General features: G+C 36.8%; 1 protein-coding gene across 1 annotated transcript; it reads right to left on the bottom strand.

Annotated features, from left to right (window-relative positions):
• Positions 1 to 453: 453 nt before the first annotated feature.
• On the bottom strand, positions 454 to 17,666 carry LOC125178356 (protocadherin Fat 2-like). The gene is made up of 3 exons (XM_047881905.1): positions 17,568 to 17,666; positions 6,795 to 6,914; positions 454 to 695 (listed from the first exon to the last, which is right to left on the bottom strand). The coding sequence occupies exons 1-3, from the start codon at positions 17,614 to 17,616 to the stop codon at positions 454 to 456; spliced, it is 411 nt and encodes a 136-aa protein (XP_047737861.1). The 5' UTR covers positions 17,617 to 17,666.
• Positions 17,667 to 21,687: the final 4,021 nt, after the last annotated feature.

The following is a 21,687-nucleotide window of genomic DNA, read 5'->3' as shown; positions in this document are numbered from 1 at the left end:
TTCATTAGTTTATGCGCAATGGAGGCCGTCATTTATGAGATTTAATTTTCAAAACTGTATGAAAAAAAATTGGGATACTGTTTTCTCGAATAAAAAAATTTAAAACAATAACTGGAGTACTTTTGTTTTTATTGACCTTTCAGATAAGTACCTAAGTTTCTGTGGCGCATCCTGTATATGTGAAAAAAAGGAATGCAATAGGCTATGGGGAATAATCAAGGAGTGCTATGGTCTATGTTGTATAATCAAGCAAAGTAATGGTCTTTGTGGTAGAAAATAAGGTATTTTATGGTCTATGCGGTATGCACTATACGTATATGGTGTGTTCTATGTGATATAAACATTGTTATTGTCTGAGCCATGCTCTTGTCTGCCTGGAATAGAATATGCGATGCTCGGTTTGGTCATCCCTCCGACTCACCCGACACATCATCCCACCGACTCACCGAAACATCACCCTCCAGACTCACCCGACACATCATCCCTCCGACTCACCCGTGTGTAGTAGGGAGGCTGAGTGGGCTGTGTAGTAGGGAGGCTGAGTGCCGACACATCATGCCTCCGACTCACCCGTTTATTCTGCTCGTAGTCGAGCGGCTGTACGAGCAGCAGGACGCCAGACGAAGGGTTGATCTTGAACCACTTGGACGAGGGGCGGTGCGAGCTCTCGACCAGACTGTAGTGCACCGACTCGCCTGTGGGGCGAGAACAACTGCAGGCGAGTAGCCATTGCATAATTGCAGGTGAGAACTGCAGGCGAAGAGACATTGCATAACTGCAGGCGAGGAGCCATTGCACAACTGCAGGCGAAGTGAAATACAATGATTCATTTAGTTCAATAGCTAAAGAATTATTGGCTAAGCTCAGACTTCACCAGGCATTTGACGTTGAATTAACGTGAATTGAACGTCGCTTCAACGAAATAAACTCGTAATCAACATCCTTTCAACGCCATTTGCCTGGTGGGACGCTACCTGAATCCACAACGTAATATTGGCAATGAACGGATCATTTTGTCCAAATATTGACACACTTTCTTACCCACAGCACGACCAGAGAGCGTTCGTAGCACTGATACGCCCCTCTACCAGGCCAAACAGAGTCAGGTTGACCCACTTATAGGCAAAAAGTTCATTGTCATTTGGACAAAATCCTTCACATTTCGCTGACTGTTGAGTTCCCAGACCAATTATCACCGTAGTCAAAAATCAAGCGAGAGACTATATGGTTTTGGATTTAACTTTCAAAAAAGTGCAGTGGACATGCGTTGTTGTTGAAGTCCTTCAGTTATTCAAGTCCTTATGTTTTGTTATTGAAGTCCTTCAGGTATTCAAGTCTCCGATGGAGATTCTTTGAGAGCCATAGAAGGATATGACAGTTCAGTTCCTACAATCTGCAGGACTCGCTCAGATCTCACTAAAAATTAAGTATTTCTGTCAAGCGCTAGAGAGGAGACTGCCCTGAGGATATCGATGCTACTTCACAATCAGTTAAATGGGTGAGACTTTGTCCAAATAAGGATTCCCTTTTTGTCCGTGTGTGGTTCATCCTGACACACTTTGGCTTGGCAAAAACACGTATCACTGCTTAGTGCAGGAAGTGTGTCGCTATTTGGACAGTATGTCCCCTTCATTTATCTGAGTGCACCCCACCAGCCCTAGAGGGGATGGTGCACTCAAATAACGACTGGGGTCACGAGATCAAAAATGTGAATTAGCAATTCAGCAGATGGGGAAGACGGGGAAGGATATCCTGAAGGGATGTGGGGAGGCATCCAACTGGCACAACATCGCAAGTGATAAAAATTTGTACCCTTCTTGCTGAGTCCAGAATTGGAGACAGAATGTAAACAAAATTCTACGATGCGATGAATTAACTAACAGGAATTATCTAATTAACATGATAGCGTAGAACAGAATATAAAAAAATACATGATGCGAAGAATTTACTAATTAACAGGAATTTACTAATTAACAGGAATTAAATAATTAACAGGAATTGACTAATTAACAGGAATTAACTAATTAACAGGAATTTACTAATTAACGTGAATTAACTAATTAACAGAAATATATCACAGGACGAATTGTTTTCTCATTATTTGCCTAATTATTCCACAAGGAATCCTTCAGAAAAATGGTGCCGTTGCTCAAAACATAAAAAATAAAGATTTAATTAAAAATAGATTTCAAGATTTAATTATGTAAACGTAAGCAAACCAAGCCTACCAGCCGCTAATGGAGACATTGGCGTTGCAAGGAAAAATTTTGTCCTCCCGTCGCCAGAGCTTCTTACTGAGAGTAAGTATATGGCAGGACGTGTTACTGGGCTTGTGAGGAGTGGCTTTATTTTTTGAGTGGTAGCTCTACTTTATGAGGAGTGGCTTTACTTTATGAGAGGCAGCTCTACTTAATGAGGAGTGGCTTTGCTTTATGAGAGGTAGCTCCACTTTATTATGAGTGGCTTTACTTTATGAGAGGTAGCTCTACTTTATGAGGAGGGGCTTTATTTTATTAGAAGTTGCTTTATTTTATGAGAAGGTAGCTCTACTTTATAAAAAGTGGCTTTATTTTGTGAGAGGTAGCTCTACTTTATAAAAAGTGGCTTTATTTTGTGAGAGGTAGCTCTACTTTATGAGGAGTGGCTTCATTTTATGAGAGATAGTTATACTCTATGAGGAGTGGCTTTATTTTATGAGAAGTAGACACACCATAGCTGTATTTTATGAGGTGTTTCTTTACTTATTGAGGATAATTTCAACTTTCTGAGAGGTAGCTATACATTATTAGTAGCACCAAGACTATATGATGAGTAGTTATTCTTTATGAGGCGTTGCTATACTTTATAAGGAGTTGCAATCCTCTATGAGGAGTGGTAATAATTTATAAGTTCGGAATAATTTTTGAACGTCCTTAAAAATGGATGAAATCAAGATGCTATCAAATCCCGGAACATTAACTAATCAATGTAGAATCTAGAATCATAAATCAGAAGTCACAAATTAATACATTGAAAGCAAAGAACGAAATTAAAACCTAAATTTACAAGCAATAGACGGATAATAAAAAAAAATTTCTATTCACAATTTCAAGGGGATAGGAGCTAACAGCTGAATTCAAAATGGGCCTAAGTTTAAAAATGTACAATGATTCTAAAATACGCAAATCTGAAGTACCGGCGGTGGAAGCTAACACCCTAAAGTCACTGTCAGAAATAGGGACATCACACTGCTCGGCGTGAGCGCGCACAGCCGAATGAGGGGGGCGCGATAGCAACTGTCCGGTCCTACAACTCCTGCCCTTATGCTCAGCGACCCTGGAATAAAGATTGCGTGACGTCATCCCGACGTACGTAGATGCACATCGTGCACAACAATATTGATAAACCAGGGATGATCGCATATGAACAGGGAGCATATCTTTATATCTGAAGAAAGAACCGATTGTGAAATTGTTTGCCAGCACAATATGAAGATTGACATTTGGGAAGCATCTACGGAACAAGTCTTTTAATTCTCTTGACATAGCTTCTGACGCAGGGCCGTAGTATGGAAAAGAACAATAAATAACTTTCCTACTATCGCGCTCAGGGCAACCTCACTGTATCACTTAAACATGAATTTCTTGAAATTCGTTGAGCGAATTTCCCCCCTCATTCTTTTGATGAGTGTGAGCAGTAATTTTCGTGGATGCTTCCGTAGAGCGTCTGGCATGTTGGCGTTTAGCATAGGCAATCAGAAATTGGTGTTACCCAAATCAAGAAATTCATGTCGAAGCGATACAGTGAGGTTGCCCTGAGCGCGATAGTAGGAAAGTTATTTATTGTTCTTTTCCATACTTCGACCCTGCGTCAGAAGCTATGTAAAGATAATTAATAGTACTGTTCAATAGATACGGTACTTCCCAAATGTCAATCTTTATTTTGTGCTGGCTTTGTTAAAGTGTTAGCCAAGAAAGAAATCTATATTTCTATACGAGGGACAAGTATACGCTAGTAGGGACCAAATAGTTATAACAACACGTGCTACACGTAGAACGTACGTCAGGATGACGTCACGCAATCTTTATTCCAGGGTCGCTGAGCATAAGGGCAGGAGTTGTAGAACCGGACAGTTGCTATCGCGCCCCCCTCATTCGGCTGTGCGCGCTCACGCCGAGCAGTGTGATATCCCTATTTCTGACAGTGACTTTAGGGTGTTAGCTTCCACCGCCGATACTTCAGATTTGCGTATTTTAGAATCATTGTACTTTTTTAAACATAGACCCAGTTTGAATTCAGCTGTTAGCTCCTATCCCCTTGAAATTGTGAATAGATTGTTTTTTTACATATGCTACGTCTATTACTTGTAAATTTAGGTTTTAATTTCGTTCTATGCTTTCAATGTATTAATTTGTGACTTCTGATTTTTTATTCTAGATTCTACGAACTGACGATCGAGCTGGTCTCCGAAACGTTTTCTACAAAGATATGAATTTTTGTTCACTATTATTTGCTTTTAAATTCTTTGTTAATTTGCGATTTGAGCAAACAAGTGATATCAATTCTCTAATCATTGTCTTTCATAAGAATATAAAGTAATTATCGTTTAACTGAGTTATATAATTCACATCATTGAACATTTTAAGAGTCTATTTAAAAATTAACTCTCTCAAACAATTAATTGATAACCTCTAGCTTGCGCTTCATGCCACCGTGACTGAAGCGCGCTTCATGAATACTAGCGAAGCATTCGCTTTGTATTCGTTTAACTTTGAGGTTAATATCACTAGTTATTTTCGCATGCAGATTATTTTATTGCTCAATGCATATATAATGCGCTCAATACGGGCATAATATGATGCTCAGGACGAGTCTCTACCATGAACGGTTCTCTCAGAAAAATTAATGGGTCCAATTATCTAACCAGTAACATACTTTCTGGCTGTAGCACTGATATGTCCTTTGGTCGGGTTATTCGGACAGAAGGTCTCACTTACTTCTGTCCGGTGTCAATCAGACGTCTCATTCCATTCATTATAATTGAGACTTAACATCACTTGAGATTGATGGAAAAGTAGACCTGAGTCAGCATGGATAACATCACGTGACACATCACGCGATCAAGACCTCAGTAGTGGGCGGAAGCCTTGAGTTTTTTAAAGAGCTAGGAACCTTAGTAAGAGACCCCCGAAGCTGTCAAGTGCTCACGCCGCAATGTAACTAGCGTTAGAGCTACTCCGACCTAACGGTGGACGTTTTAGCTTATACCTTTATCGTATTTCTCATGTCTTACCAACCCGTAGCAATTTTTTCTCCAGTCATGTGGTGCCATACTATATCTCCCGCGAATATTTGTCGGACTCCTGGACAAGTGGCACCCGAACAGGTTGATTAATGAATAGAATGAGACGCCTGATTGACATCGGACTCTTATGAGAGTTCGCAGCTAAAAATTTCTACTATATGAAAGCCGTTCTCCTCAAACTGTCACCTGCTGACGATGTCAACATTATTTTCTGTAATTGTGAGAAATTTATACTTCTTGTATGCTTCTGCTGAGAGAAATTGAGAGAAATTTATACTTCATGTCACGTTCGTGCATGCTTCTGCTCATATACTACACACGATATATTTTTTACCTAACAGAAAATATTTAGCAAAATTTCTTACGCGCGCGGAGGTAAGAACCCAAAAGGAACATCGAACATACCTCTTCTCAGCAATGCTTTCTTACCGCGCATTAATGAATAATTGAATTATGCATTACCCACCCCTTCAACTTCCACAATATGAAGAACTCTTGTTTCAGTCTCAGAACTTGTAACCGCCTACGGCCACAAATCTCGCTCACGGTTCGAAGCTTGCATGGCTTAGATTACTTGCCGAGATTACAGACATCCCGACACGAGCTTCCCGCTAGACAAATGCGAGTGCTTTGCCCTCAGGGCACGACAGGCTCTGTATATTCTCCTCCGGGTCATTATTTACGTCTTGCTGAACCATCTTTCTTTTGGGCAGCACAAATCATCGTTTTTCACGTGGCAATACACACACCATGATGGCGTGGAACGATATGTCAAAACACGCCAGACACTCACACCGTAAATCAATTCCTCACAACTCAGTAGGTTGCCTCGCTTTTTACTGTTATTATTGTGAGATGGAGAAGAAGAATTACTGAGCTGCAGTGTGACAAGAGCTCAAACCCCAGTATTTTTATTGCAGGGGAAAACTTTAGTGACAAACTTTAGTGATAGGAACCACAGCATTTTTTGTACTGATGAATCACCTTGTTCTCCCCACCTGACATGGTTTTTTTCTGATGCGGTGCAAAACTAAACTAATTTTTTTTTGTTTAAATGTGAGGTTTTTGGTTTGAATTCATCACTTCTAGATATTTGTCTGCAGTTTAGTTTCAAATTTGATTACTTAAACCGAGTGTATCATATAAATGTGCATTTAGTATGAATAAAAGAATATATTTGTTCTTTATTCTGTATTCATACAAAAGACTCCTTACTATGATGACGTCACGAGCACACTCATGCCACAGTCCACTCAGAATTCTTATGAATTAAATGAATGAATCACTCAAATTTCTAAATTCTCTGTGTAATTACAAATTGAATACATATTGCGAAAAGTGTTTAAATGAAAAAGATTATTTCATAATAATGCTAGAGAGTTTCATAATGCTAGAATGACTGAATCAATCAATTTTAGTCTTGACCATTAATTTGCATTTAACACCAGTAAATTATTAAAATTAAAGAATGCTTAACCATAACCCATGTTAATGAGGTAATATGACTCACCCTCAGGGTAGGTGATGGCGGTGAGCGTGAGTAATGGCCCGAGTGGAGCGTCTTCACTCACTGTGATGTTGTACTGCAACTCATCGAACTGTACTGGGTCGCGGCCGAACAGTTGAGTAACTGCAACAACATGAATACAGTTATTGTTTAAACGGGGAAGAAGGATTTTAAAATTTTTCAAGTTTACTTCAAAAAACTATTTATATAATTTATTATATAAATAATAAATATTATTTATTATTTATATTGTTTCTTTCACATATGCTTGCCAAACACGTAACAAATGAATAATATGATCGAAGAATTTACTATTTATTTTCCAGCAAACTGCTACATTTTGATTCATAATGAATAAGCTGCAGGTTAAGACGACTTCTGACCCGTGAATATCGTGAACTTATCCCGCATGAATAATGTGTATACTGAATGAATAGTATTGTCGAGAAGTGAAAGATGCTCATGAAATAGGAATGATCGGAATGATACCCATGAAATGAATGGGAATGAAAGTCATGAAATAGGAACGATCAGAATGATTTCCATGGCATGAATAGGAATAATAAACTAAACTCATGAAATAGGAACGATCGGAATGATACCCATGAAATGAATGGGAATGATAGTCATGAAATAGGAATGATCGGAATGATACCCATGAAATGAACGGGAATGATAGTCATGAAATAGGAACGATCGGAATGATACCCATGAAATGAATGGGAATGATAGTCATGAAATAGGAACGATCGGAATGATACCCATGAAATGAATGGGAATGATAGTCATGAAATAGGAACGATCAGAATGATTTCCATGGAATGAAAGGGAGTGAAACTCAAAAATACAACTCGGAATCTTAATAAGTTTATTTATATATATGATAATCAATGACATAAAAATAATTCAGTGAAGCAACTGTTTTTTAACATGACTCGCATGGCTGAGTAATGGTAATTCAAACATGACTTTTTTTACGGAATTATATTTTATTAACTCTCTTGTCTAGGTAGCGTTGAATTGAACTGATATTTCAACACTTCCAAGCCATCGGTAACATTCTAGTTCTGTTGAATTTAATTGGATGTTGATGGTTTATTAATTGAAATCAAATGCGCGTTAGTGCTTGTATCAATTATCTTCAGTTATTCAAATTGTAGCACATTCAAGTTCTACGGTATTCGCAGCCGTTGTAGAATTGCATGCATTATCCGCCTTTATTCATTTGTTTACAATTATTAATCTTATTGTGCTATGAATTTCGCAATACCTGTAATAATTATAAAATGAAGCTGCTTTCTAAAGAATAATAGAGTAATAATAGCTAAAAGGTCATGAAATCAAAATTTCTTGTTTACGTTTCATAAATTTAACGAATAGCAACGCTTGAAGATTGCAAGATGCGGGACATGAATGATCTACAAATGTTTAATAAATAATAAATAAAGCTTAAATACGTATATAGAGCAGTAAAATTATTAAAGGAAAATGGAGCGCTAAGATGCAGTGCGATTGAAGGTGACTGATATGGAGAAATATTAAGTAAGTTATTATATTATATTATATTATATTATATTATATTATATTAATGAATAATTTATTTCTCATGCTCCAAGAGGTAAGCGGTCTAAGGTTGAATGAACTTGAATAAGATTTCATCAAAATGTCAAAAGTCAAGCCCCTTTAAAAAGTAATAATAATAATTATACAGAAAATAATTGGCTTTCATTGCAAAGGAGATATAATTCTACAATTGACTTATCTAAATTTCTGAAAATACTGTTTAATTCTGGTTTCAGAATTTGTGCATTCTAAATTTTCGAATTAAAAAAACCTTAGTGTCTCTATTCAGGATTTTCGAAATTTTTTTGAAACTCTTTTTGTATGAAATGAATTAAATCTATTTACAATAATTCGTATGCAATCTAAAAATAATTTTTTGGAAGCGCTAATGAATTCAAGTTCCAATAAAACCATTTAATTTAGCTAACATTTTCCTAAATATTTCTACAAATATTGAGAGAAATTTCCAGAACAGACAAAATATTATTCAGTTCTTAAAAGAAAATTAAATGATTTTAATGAAGCGATTCTGTGTTTTCGCGACTAAATGAAACTCTGAATTCTCTGAATTCTCGCTTTAATGTAATCTTTCATTATTTTATACTCTAATGTTTTGTTTTTATATCCATTGTTTAACTATTGTCTATTTCAATGTTCAATAATTATCGTCTACTTCAATGTTTTTCATTATCTACTTTGATGTTTAATTATTATCTACTTTTAATACAAATTTATAATAATATTATTTTCTAGGTCCCCGGATTGGCTGGACGCTGGAGCTTTCCTTGGAACGAAGTTTACTCAAGCGACGAATTTTCCGATCAGCGATTCAACAAACTTCCCATAATACTAATGAAATTGGCGGCACAGCCCTCATTAATATGCCTCTTTTGGAATGCAAGGTTATCAAGAAAGACAGAACAGGATTGGAGAGCAGGATTCCGCCCCGTATTTTCCATTTCCATGATAAGTTCCGCTAGGATCACACATTTCCATTTGTGCTGCCGTGCAATTCAAAATTACATTCACTGAAATGAGTTAGACGTTGTCAAAAAAATCGATGCATTTTTGCCTTTGTGCCGCTCGTCGTGACCCATTTAGCCTCGGCAAGAGCGCGTGTACGTGCAACGTGCTCAAAGTGTGTCACTATTTAGACAATATGACGTGTTACTTTCTTGAGTGTAGCGGACTTGAAATGCTTGTCATCGTCCGCAATTTTTTCAATCAAATAAATTTAAATATCCTGTCATTTTTTGATTACCCGACAGTAAATTGTCAACGACGTCAATTATTTCAAGTCAAATAAATTGAATTTTTTTCCATTTCTTAATCATTCATCAGGAAATGGTATGAACACCAATATGAATGACACGCGTCATGCATGTAGAAATTGAGGTATGTTTTTCTTCAGATTATAAAAGAACGCGGTGAAAAGGTTGATTTTAATTTAAAAATGTGCAGAGATAAATAGTCTTAAATTTGAGTTTATTTTTATGTTTTCAGATAGGATTCCAATGTGAGAAAAAAATTCAAAGGACTTGCATTACTACATAGTTCAGGGTTATAAATTTCCTAAGCTGGCTTAATATTTTACAATTTAATCTTGCGATTCGCATATTAACACGTTGACTACGATTGCTTCATCTTGTACTTTTGTTTCATTTTTCTAGTACTATCATGGAACAGGGTTGCCAGACTTTCTTTTTTTACCGGACAAATTCCACGATTTAGTTTTTTCAATTTAGGTTTTCGGCTAAAATTTATGATAGGGGTTGTAAGGGGCGCTTCCTAATCAAATAAAAAATTGAATTTTTACACCGGAACCTACAAATATACTAGTACATATTGAGTTATAGGCCTTTTTGGCCTTTTTGTTCACGGACTTAATTGGCCGTTTTTTAGGCCATCTGGCAACCCTGAATTATGTTTCAGGAGAAATACATTTCGTGGTACGCATATGTACCAATGCGTAGTCAACGTGTTAACGTCGATATTTAATGTTAAGTTTCATTCGTTCAGCTTAACAATCTTTAAATGCGTTGGTCGTGTGATGATAAATCTAATTTCTTGGGTCATGATTACTACTCTTTATTCGTTTCACACTCACATTACCTACACCACCTCCCTACACTCACATTACCTACATCACCTCCCTACACTCACATCACCTACATCACCTCCCTACACTCACATTACCTACATCACCTCCCTACACTNCGAGTAGCCATTGCATAACTGCAGGCGAGTAGCCATTGCATAACTGCAGGCGAGTAGCCATTGCATAACTGCAGGCGAGTAGCCATTGCATAACTGCAGGCGAGTAGCCATTGCATAACTGCAGGCGAGTAGCCATTGCATAACTGCAGGCGAGTAGCCATTGCATAACTGCAGGCGAGTAGCCATTGCATAACTGCAGGCGAGTAGCCATTGCATAACTGCAGGCGAGTAGCCATTGCATAACTGCAGGCGAGTAGCCATTGCATAACTGCAGGCGAGTAGCCATTGCATAACTGCAGGCGAAGTGAAATACAATGATTCATTTAGTTCAATAGCTAAAGAATTATTGGCTAAGCTCAGACTTCACCAGGCATTTGACGTTGAATTAACGTGAATTGAATGTCGCTTCAACCAAGTAAACTCGTAATCAACGTCCTTTCACCGTCATTTGTCTGGTGGGACGCTACCTGAATCCACATCGTAATATTGGCAGTGACAGGGTCATTTTGTTCAATATTGACACACTTTCTTACCCACAGCACGACCAGAGAGCGTACGTAGCACTGATACACCCCTCTACCGGGCCAAACAGGGTCAAGTTAACCCACTTATGGCAAAAAGTTCATTTTCATTTGGAACAAATCCTTCACATTTCGCAGACTGTTGAGTTCTCGGACCAATTATCACCGGAGCAGAAAATCGAGCGAAGAGACCAAATGGTTTTGATTAAACTTTCTAAAAAGTGCAGTGGACATGGTTTGTTATTGAAACCCTTCAGTTATTCGGGTTCATATGCTTTGTTATTGAAGTCCTTTCAGTTATTCAAGTCCTTATGTTTTGTTATTGAAGTCCTTTCAGTTATTCAAGTCCTTATGTTTTGTTATTGAAGCCCTTCAGTTATTCAAGTCCTTATGTTTTGTTATTGAAGCCCTTCAATTATTCAAGTCTCTGATGGAGGTTCTTTAATTGAGAGCCATAGAAGGAGAAGACAGTTCAGTTCCTACAATCTGCAGGACTCGCTCAGATCTCACTAAAAATTAAATATTCCTGTCAAGCGTTTGTGAGGACATTGTACTGAGGATTTCGATGCTACTTCACCATCAGTTAAATTAGTGAAACTTTGTCCTAATAATGATTCCCTTTCTGTTATCGCGTCGATCATCCTGACACACTTTGGCTGGGCAAAAACACGTTTCAGTGCTTAGTGCAGAAGGTGTGTTAATATTCAGATAGTATGATCCATTCATTTATTTCAGTGCACCCCACCAACTTCAGAGAGGATGGTGCACTCAAATAACGACTGGGGTCAAGAGGTCAAAAATGTGAAGTAGCAATTCAGCAAGTAGGGGAAGACGGGGAAGGATATCCTAAAGGGATGTGGGGAGGCATCCAACTGAAACAACATCGCAAGTGATAAAAATTTGTACCCTTCTTCTCTTAACTGTACCCTTCTCTTAACTAATTAACAGGAATTACCTAATTAACATGATAATGCAGAACAGAATACAAACAAAATTGAATGATGCGAAGAATTAACTAATAATCAAGAATTAACTAATTAACAGGAATTATCTAATAAATAGGAATTAACTAATCAACAGTAATATACTAATTAACATGAAGTAACTCACAACATGAATTAAACTAATTAACAGGAATTAATTAATTAGAAAAATATAACACAGGGCCAATTGTGCGCTCATTATTTCCCAAATATAACACACGAAATCCTTCAGAAAAATAGCGCTGTCGCTCGAAACATTTAAATAAATAAACAGTTAATAAAAATAGATTTCAAGATTTAATTATGTAAACGTAAGCAAACCAAGCCTACCGGCCGCTAATGGAGGCATTGATGTTGCAAGGAAAAGTTTTGTCTTGCCGTCGCCAGAGCTTCTTACTGAGAGTAATTATTGGGCATTACGTGTTACTGGACTTGTGAGGAGTGGTTTAATTTTGTGAGGAGTGGCTTTACTTTATGAGGAGTGGCTTTATTTTATGAGGAGTGGCTTTATTTTATGAGGAGTGGCTTTATTTTATGAGAGATAAATATACTCTATGTTGTGATATTCAATTTCCTGGGAGAGAAATCTGTTTAGTTCTGTATGTTTTTTTCCGTTGTATTGAATTTCAATAATATTAAATTCAGTAGTCTACTTTTCGTAAATTTCAATTTTAATGATTTACATTTCAGAAATTTATGTTTCAGAAATATAAATTTCACTATTCGTCATTGCAGTAATTAACATTTTTTTACGCGAACTCAAGAGATCTCGTCGATATGAGTTCAAAAATTTGTAATTAAAATATGGGGTTACCTCGCATATAATTTATTTACATATTTGAATACCTCATCGAACTCACTTGGGCAGAGAGCAAGACATGTATCTAGCGTGCGGGTAGGCAAGAATTCAGGCAATGGTTGATAGGTGAAAATTTTGAAATGGTTTAAGAGGAGACTTATTACAGTGGTTGGTAGGGAAAATTCCTGCAATGGTTGATAGGTGTGCTTCACGCATTTTTCACGCATTTGTTGAATTAGCGCTTTCACGCAATTGTTCAGAAGTCGTTTGAAAAACCAAAACGATTCAAATTATCACCCTGCACTACAAAGCATTAGAAGATTTTATGCAATTTTTTCCAATATTCGATGCAGAGATTGCGTTTGAGATCAATTCTCGCTCTGAGCGAGTCCGCTTTCGTATTGGATCTCGGTTTTTCGATAATTAGTCAGGCAATCAGGACACATTATCGTTATTTTTCTGACAACTACATTCGTCATAACTTAACCGATGCTGATAATTTTTCATTTTTTTCGGTGCCAGAATACTGCTTTTGATTTAGTGAAGTGGTTTTACCGCAGAATAAAATTCACAAAACTACTCTGCGTTTGATGTATATTTTATCAGGGAACATTAAATTATATTGAACATGAGTTATAATTGAAATTCAATGGAGTATTTATTATTGTTATTGTCATCTTGTTGAGTGCTTGTCGCATTCAACTTAAATGCAGTCGATGTAATTCTGCGCAGTTCACTTAAGTCAGGTGTTGGCTGTCGACTATCCTCGGTAAAAGATTTATACTCATACGGAATATTGATCTGAACGGATACATGCGATTCTATGTTGGGCCAAGATTTCGAAAAAAAGTCTTATTTGCATCATACAAGATACTAATTTTACATACAATCTTTTTTAAACTTCGTATATTTTTCGTATTCTCGCTAAGAATAATTACTGTCGCAGCAAGCGTAAAAACGTTTAAATTCTTACTTAAGTCATACAAATACTTTTACATTAAATCTTTTTAAACTTTGCCCATTTTTTGTATTCTCTAAGAATAATTTAAGAATACTAATATTAATATTAATTGAATCGAAAGAAATATTAATATATTTATTTTAAGAACAATTTAAGTCATAGCAAGCGAAAAAACATGTATTCAAAATCCTTCGCAGCAATGAATGTTAGACGATAAATACATTAGGCTGCTACACATCATAACATGAGCAAAAATATTAAAAATTCTGTATTCTCCATGAACATTTATTGTTTTCCAATTCAGCAAGCAAGGAAGAATAACATTTCCCCGTTGCTTTACCTGGTGTTGGAACTGAAATTTGAATACGAATTTGGGTTTACGAATCTCTTGAATATATTGAAAGTACACAAAAACAACGAAGTAAATTGTTCATAGTCCCAATATGTCGAGGTAACAAGTCTCTCGGAAGTACTCATGCTTGTCTTTCAAACGCGTAGGAACAGAAAATAAAAGCCCCGGAGGCACTGCAGAGGCAGTAGAGCGGTCGCTACTTATTTCGGCGTCGTTACATTGGGAGGCTTGTGGCCTCAACAACGAAGCTTTGATGGCCTCACGTGACTGTGAAAGGCCAGCCTTACAGCCTTCGTCGCTTTACTCCATGTCCTCACGTGACTGTCAGAGGCCAGCCTTACAGCCTCTGCTGCCTCACTCTACATGGCCTCACGCGACTGTGAGAGGCCAGCCTGAACTCACTTGACCAGAGAGCAAGAAATTTATCTAGCTTGCGGGTTGGCAGGAATTCAGGCAATGGTTGATAGGTGAAAATTTTGAAAAGGTTTAAGAGGAGACTTATTACAATGGTTGCTAGGGAGAATTCCTGCAATGGTTGATAGGTGTGCTTCACGCATTTTTCACGCATTTGTTGAATTAGCGCTTTCACGTAATTGTTCAGAAGTCGCTTGAAAAACCAAAACGATTCAAATTATCACCCTGCACTACAAAGCATTAGAAGATTTTATGCAATTTTTTCCAATATTCGATGCAGAGATTACGTTCGAGATCAATTCTCGCTCTGAGCGAGTCCGCTTTCGTATTGGATCTCGGTTTTTCGATAATTAGTCAGGCAATCAGGAAACATTATCGTTATTTTTCTGACAACTACATTCGTCATAACTTAACCGATGCTGATAATTTTTCATTTTTTTCGGTGCCAGAATGCTGCTTTTGATTTAGTGAAGTGGTTTTACCGCAGAATATGATTCACAAAACTACTTTGCTTTTGATGCATTTATTAGCAGGGAACATTAAATTATATTGAACATGGAGTTTAAATTTGAAATTCAATGGAGTATTTTTTATTATTTTTGTCCTCTTATTGAAAGATTGTTGCATTCAACTTAAGTGCAGTCGATGTAATTCAGCGCAGTTCACTTAAATCAGGTGTTGGCTGTCGACTATCCTTGGTAAAATATTTATACTCATACGGAATATTGATCTGAACGTATACATGCGATTCTATGTTGGGCCAAGATTTCGGAAAAAGTCTTATTTACATCATACAAGATACTAATTTTACATACAATCTTTTTTAAACTTCGTATATTTTTCGTATTCTCGCTAAGAATAATTTCTGTCGCAGCAAGCGCAAAAACGTTTACTCAAAAGTTTTCACAGGTTCGAAAAAATTCTTACTTAAGTCATACAAATACTTTTACATTAAATCTTTTTAAACTTTGTACATTTTTTGTATTCTTTAAGAATAATTTAAGAATACTAATATTAATATTAATTGAATTAAAACAAATATTAATAAATTTAATTTAAGAACAATTTAAGTCATAGCAAGCGAAAACACATGTATTCAAAATCCTTCGCAGCAATAAATGTTAGACGATAAATACATAAGGCTGCTACACATCATAAACAGAGCAAAAATATTAAAAATTCTGTATTCTCCATGAACATTTATTGTTTTCCAGTTCAGCAAACAAGGAAGAATAACATTTCCCCGTTGCTTTACCTGATGTTGGAACTGAAATTTGAATACGAATTTGGGTTTACGAATCTCTTGAATATATTGAAAGTACACAAAAACAACGAAGTAAATTGTTCATAGTCCCAATATGTTGAGGTAACAAGTCTCTCGTAAGTACTCATGCTTGTCTTTCAAACGCGTAGGAACAGAAAATAAAAGCCCCAGAGGCACCACAGAGGCAGTAAAGAGGTCGCTACTTATTTCGGCGTCGGGACATTGGTAGGCTTGTGGCCTCAACAACGAAGCTTTGATGGCCTCACGTGACTGTGAGAGGCCAGCCTTACAGCCTTGTCGCTTTACTCCATGTCCTCACGTGACTGTCAGAGGCCAGCCTTACAGCCTCTGCCGCCTCACTCTACATGGCCTCACGTGACTGCGAGAGGCCAGCCATACAGCCTCTGCCGCCTCACTCTAAGTTCGAGACTGTGAGAGGCCAGCCTTACAGCCTCTGCCGCCTCACTCTACGTGGCCTCACGAGACTGTGAGAGGCCAGCCTTACAGCCTCTGCCGCCTCACACTGCAGAGACTCACGAGAGGCCAGCCTTACTCACTCACTCTGTCTGTGCTGGAGCGATCGCCAATAGCGCAAAAACTATATAATAATATTTCGTTTTATAATGTGAAACATAATATTTATATTTTCAATTTGATTTTAAAATATTCCATAATTCATGTACAATATTTAATATTGTGCTTCGAATAGAGCCTCTACTGTTAAAGTACAAAGCTCAGTCACGCTCGCTGCACCGATACAAAATAAATACGATTAGTTTCTCGCCAGGGAGCTTTAGTTCCATTGTTGTGTTGAAAAACGTGATTACATCCGAGTGAGATACAAAAAAATGTTTGATGACACAAGAGACAAACCTTTAGATGCTGAATGTGTATTGTTTAACAACAACAAAATATGTATCCAATTGTCAGACAAAAATTTAAAACGTGACTACGCTGGACTCAAGAGATATTATCTGATCTCTTTGAACAATATCAAATTAAGTAACTCTCATAAATAAACCAAGGGTTGTGCAGAACATTGGTTGTGCGGAGCGTGCATTTTAAATGGCATTTTTAGTCTTGTGATAAACTATAATGAAATTTGTGGACCAAACAAATTGAAACCTCTAAAAATTAATTTTATCTTTCAAGTTAATGTATGGTGAAGCAGCACTTTCACGTGATATGAGTAGATTTAATTAATAATTTCAATTAAAGATATATTTCCAGCTATGTAATATTGGCTCGAATGATGAAATTTTGGATCGGATCTAGCGCCAATATCTCGCGCATCCATTCATGCGTTATTAATTAAAAGTATTATATTTCTAGAGAGTGGAAACGGTTTTTTATGGCAACGCTTTCTATTGAATGAAAGCTATGCCTTGAGAGGTCGTTTTTAAAGTTTCTTCAATCAAAGGGATTATAATGAGATAAAAAATACAATAACTTTAAATTTTATTACTAAGAGAAAATCTTTGAATAATTCTTATAATAACTAAATAAAACTCTATAAAGGACTACTGCATCAATCAATGAAAAGAAAGAAATGCATAGCTTTAAACTGGAACTGAGATATTAATTGTCCAGCCGTAAATATTCAATTATCTTAAAGTTTGCTAATTTCTAAGTCCAACTTCTGCACCAACAATTACATGAATTTTTACCCTTAGCTCAAATTACAAGAAGCACCTAAACTCACCCATAAAAGTGCTGTTCGTGATTATCTTCAGGAAAGAGGCGGGATCCATCCTTCAAGTTTGGAACTATAATGATTTACTACAAACTTCCTGGACTTTTTGATAATCTAATAAGAGCTTCGCCGAGTTTGTTCTTCTCTGTTGACTTGAACAACAAAAATGTACACAGGAAATTGCAGTCTCGTGCTATTAGCGCTTCCCTTAGGAAATGTTAACTAATTTACATAAAGCACCGAAATTACTTCTGCTGAAGGCGCACAAATTTTGAGTGCAAATTTTAATAATGAACTTTTCATAGTCACTGTTTTCATACATTTTGAATGTTGATGGCTATGTACCTGAGTTTTGGTCAGAACAATGGAAGCGCACCGACAAAACATTAACAGCTCACTCCTAATTTGCTCTCTCGAGTTTAGAAGCAACTTTTTACATTAAACCGACAGCACGGAAATCTCACATTGCCGTAAGAGGATATGTGAGATTTTATACATAAATTTAATGGGTATTGCAGCCTTCAAGTTAAGCACTGACACTCATGGGATAAGGTTTTCGTTTAAACTTTGAATGATCAATGCATCCAAGTCATTGACTGAATTCGACATGCATAACTGAGATTTGAAACTGACCAGACACTGAAATTGCTTTAAGGGACTTGCAAACAATTAACATGTTTGTTCGATATCAAAGATTTATTCATTTAACTAAACAAAAATTGTGCAAAGGCAGAAAAGTTATTTCCTACAGTAACTTTCTCCCCTAATTAATTAAAATTATTGAAAAACTAAACTCAAGTTTTTGGTTGAGTGATGATTTAGATTTGTCTCTCGCGTCCCTTCCTAAAATTATTAATATGAAAGGCGGTCTGTTGAGGCTTGGTTTGCTGCCCCAAGTGGTATATATACAATATATTTTTATATATGTGCAATAATGAAAAATATAAAAACAATATACTTTTTGGGAGTTGGATTCCTTGACTGAAATATTCTATAAAAAATACAATCTTTTTGGGGGTTAGATTTTCACCTCCACCAGACATCACACCAGACCAACGTTGCCAGCTCTTGCAGTTCTAATTGCAGACTCGGATACAATGGCAATTTTGCAATGACATTCTCGTGACAAATGCGCTAAGTCCATTAGACCTGCAAGACCACACCGCAGATCTGGACCACACCGCAGATCTGGACCACACCGCAGATCTGGACCACACCGCAGATCTGGACCACACTACAGATCTGGGCCACACCGCTGATCTGGACCACAAAGATACCCGGTGCAGAATGAAGTCTTACGGCCGTCATTAGCTGCTATTATCAAGCGACACAGTTTGTCATCTTACACTCAGAGAAGTGAGCGAGACCTTGTCCCAATTAGCCAGGCGCATTTTCAGCTAATCTGCATCACCCTGACCCAGTTGGGCCACGCAAAAACGCATATTAGTGTTACCTACATTCGCTTTATGCACGTGTTGTGTGTGAGAAAAAGCGGCACTGTTTGAACAATATAACTCCTTTATTTTTCTGAGAGTCACTTAACATTTATTGACGACGTGAATGTGCCGTGCATTACATACGCCAGACTGCAGGGCGCTTAAACATTACTTTAATTCAACATCGTCATTAGTTGTCTTAATGAATAATTATTGTTGGGCACCGGGTCATTGTTGTGCGTTAGCAATATTACTGTTGCTGGCGCCTGAAATTGAGACCGTTAATTCGAATGCAATCAGACTAATCGGCGACAAGTTAATATTAATGGGAATAGCTGCCTTGTGGACATTAAAATAAGTCTGATGTATAGATAGCAACCAGAATAAAGAGATATTACTTAATAATTCACTTTAGTGATAATGTGCGAGAAATTCTTGCTGAATCTTGGAACTATCTTAAAAAAAATTTGTCAGATGAAAGCTGAATTGAGCATTTAGTTATACTAGTGGCAGAATTACATTTCGTAGGATTAAAATTAACGTATCTATGTAGGGTATCTATTTGTTGAGGTGTCTCTATGGAAAATAGATGCGACCCTTGATCCTCAGTTCGATGTATTGCTAAATTTTGTCACCACAAGTCGCAACTGTAGCTGAATGCATATCTCTAATCTTTATCTCCGATTGTTGATGGTAATAACGTAAAATATTTCAACCTAAATAAGTTTAACTGAAACCTTTTTTTATGGCCGTTTTACTATTGCATTTGGATTATTTTATAACGTGTTTGTGTTTTGGAAACAACCCAGTTTGTCAGTCGCTTCGGTAAGAGACTTATTTATACTTTCATATTACCGATGTCTGCGTATGATAATTTTCATTTAAACACATTTCATTTCATTTAAAGGAAATTTGTATGTACCTACATACAAACTTTAAACTTCGTCCATTCTGCTGTGAAACATCCTGATCCTTCGCCTTCAGGAACCCGAAGTTTTTATACACTATGAACGATGTAATCATGAATTATACAACATGAGTGAACGATGTCATGAATTTTTTAATATAAAATTCTTGAACTTCACATCCTGAGTAGCGGGGTGCAGCTTAGCGAGGAAGGCTATCTGGCTTCACCGCTTAGAGTTACGGAGACAAACGAGCGAACTTTCGAGATAAGCTACAGTGTTGGGAGGTGCTTGAGATGCTTGATATAATGACTTACCGGTGTTATGGTCGTGTTAATGTTCTTATTGTTATAGGGTTTGTGCTGTTGTTTTTACTGTTGTTTGTACTGTTATAGTGTTTGTCCTGTGACAGTGCTTGTGCAGTTACAGTGTTGGTCTTGTTACATGTTTGCACTGTTACAGTGTTGGTCCTGTTACAGTGTTTGTACTGTTACAGTGTGCATTTTTCTTACCGTGTTTGTACTTCTGTCGTTACAGTATCTGTACTGTTACAGTGTTACTTAATCCGGCGTATAATGTGTGAGAAATTCCTAATTTCTCACCGTTAATTTGTATTAGGCTAGAGTTTATTTATTAAACTATAAACCCAAATTATCTTGCTTCTAGAATCCGCTTCTCTGAATTCAGCCGAATAATAAGTGTTAGTCTAAATCAGGGGTTCTGCCGCGGATCTAAGACAGTCCTCATCAGCATCTGTTATCGATTGTATCAAAATTATCCGTGCCGCCAGTGAAAACATCTGTGTTCAAATCTCGATATTCTCATCTAAATTCAAAAGCTTGACATTTCTGCAGTTATTGCCGATTGCCACTTATATCAGCCTTTCAACCGTACCGATTGTCAACTTACCTGCTTTAACGTTCAAGTATTTCTACCATCTTGCTTTAAACCTGTTTCTCTGTCCCTTGGTTTGTGTGAATGTCGTTTGAATTTCGTTTTGTTTATTTTTTTTTGCTCTATTAAATTCATTGATTCAATCTGTTGGGAAGTTGGACTTAGTTTAAGTGTTACTATTCAAATTAATTCAAATTTAACTTTCATGTTGTAAATTTATTCATAATTTATTATAAATCAAATCAAGCTATTCAAATTTTTAATAGTTTTTGCTCAAGAAGGGCGTTTCTTTATGACGTCACTCGCAAAGATCACTTTTTAAATCTTAGTCTTAAGTCTTTATCTCAAATTTCTCAAGCATCAAATCCTTCTACTGTTCTAGCTATTTTTCTCGTCCAACTTCCCACCCCTTAAACTGATTTCCGCTGTTTTCCTACAATTATTCTTCCTTCAAAAAGTGATGACCACACTGGGCATTTAAACCTCAGGTTTGTTGTGTGTTTTTTCTGTACAAATGAATTGACATATTTATCATTTATTTTGGCTATAATTTGCTACCTCGTAATTTTGCAAGATTTACAATTTTAATTTATTTCTACTACAGTATACATTAACCCGATCCTGAAACTGGCCGACTTTACGTGATATTTACGTCACGCATTCGTCACGTGTTCTGTCAACCATCAACCTTCAACTTCTCTTATACCGCCTTCTGAACTTTTGGATTCGGCTCTTATCGACTAAATATTTTCGCCATTACTATGAAGCTATATCATTCGAACTGAAACTCAAGATTCTGTTTGATGAACTAAAATAAAAGCTTCCCTGATTATTTATTTAATTAACTACCTGTCGATTGTGTGAATACCTCACAAATGAGGCAGTACGACAATA

The sequence above is a fragment of the Hyalella azteca genome, unplaced genomic scaffold (genome assembly GCF_000764305.2).
Source record: "Hyalella azteca isolate HAZT.00-mixed unplaced genomic scaffold, Hazt_2.0.2 contig9104, whole genome shotgun sequence".
Lineage (NCBI taxonomy): Eukaryota > Metazoa > Arthropoda > Malacostraca > Amphipoda > Hyalellidae > Hyalella > Hyalella azteca.
This window is presented reverse-complemented; position numbering and strand designations above follow the sequence as displayed.

Bases quoted from the DNA above. Each gene is read 5' to 3' on its own strand.
- LOC125178356 (XM_047881905.1), bottom strand. From the start codon at position 17,616: ATGGATCCCGCCTCTTTCCTGAAGATAATCACGAACAGCACTTTTATG. The intron at 6,915-17,567 runs GTGAGTTTAGGT...ATGTTGTTGCAG, and splicing joins CACGAACAGCACTTTTATGG to TTACTCAACTGTTCGGCCGC. The intron at 696-6,794 runs GTGAGTCATATT...CTCGCCCCACAG, and splicing joins CGCCATCACCTACCCTGAGG to GCGAGTCGGTGCACTACAGT.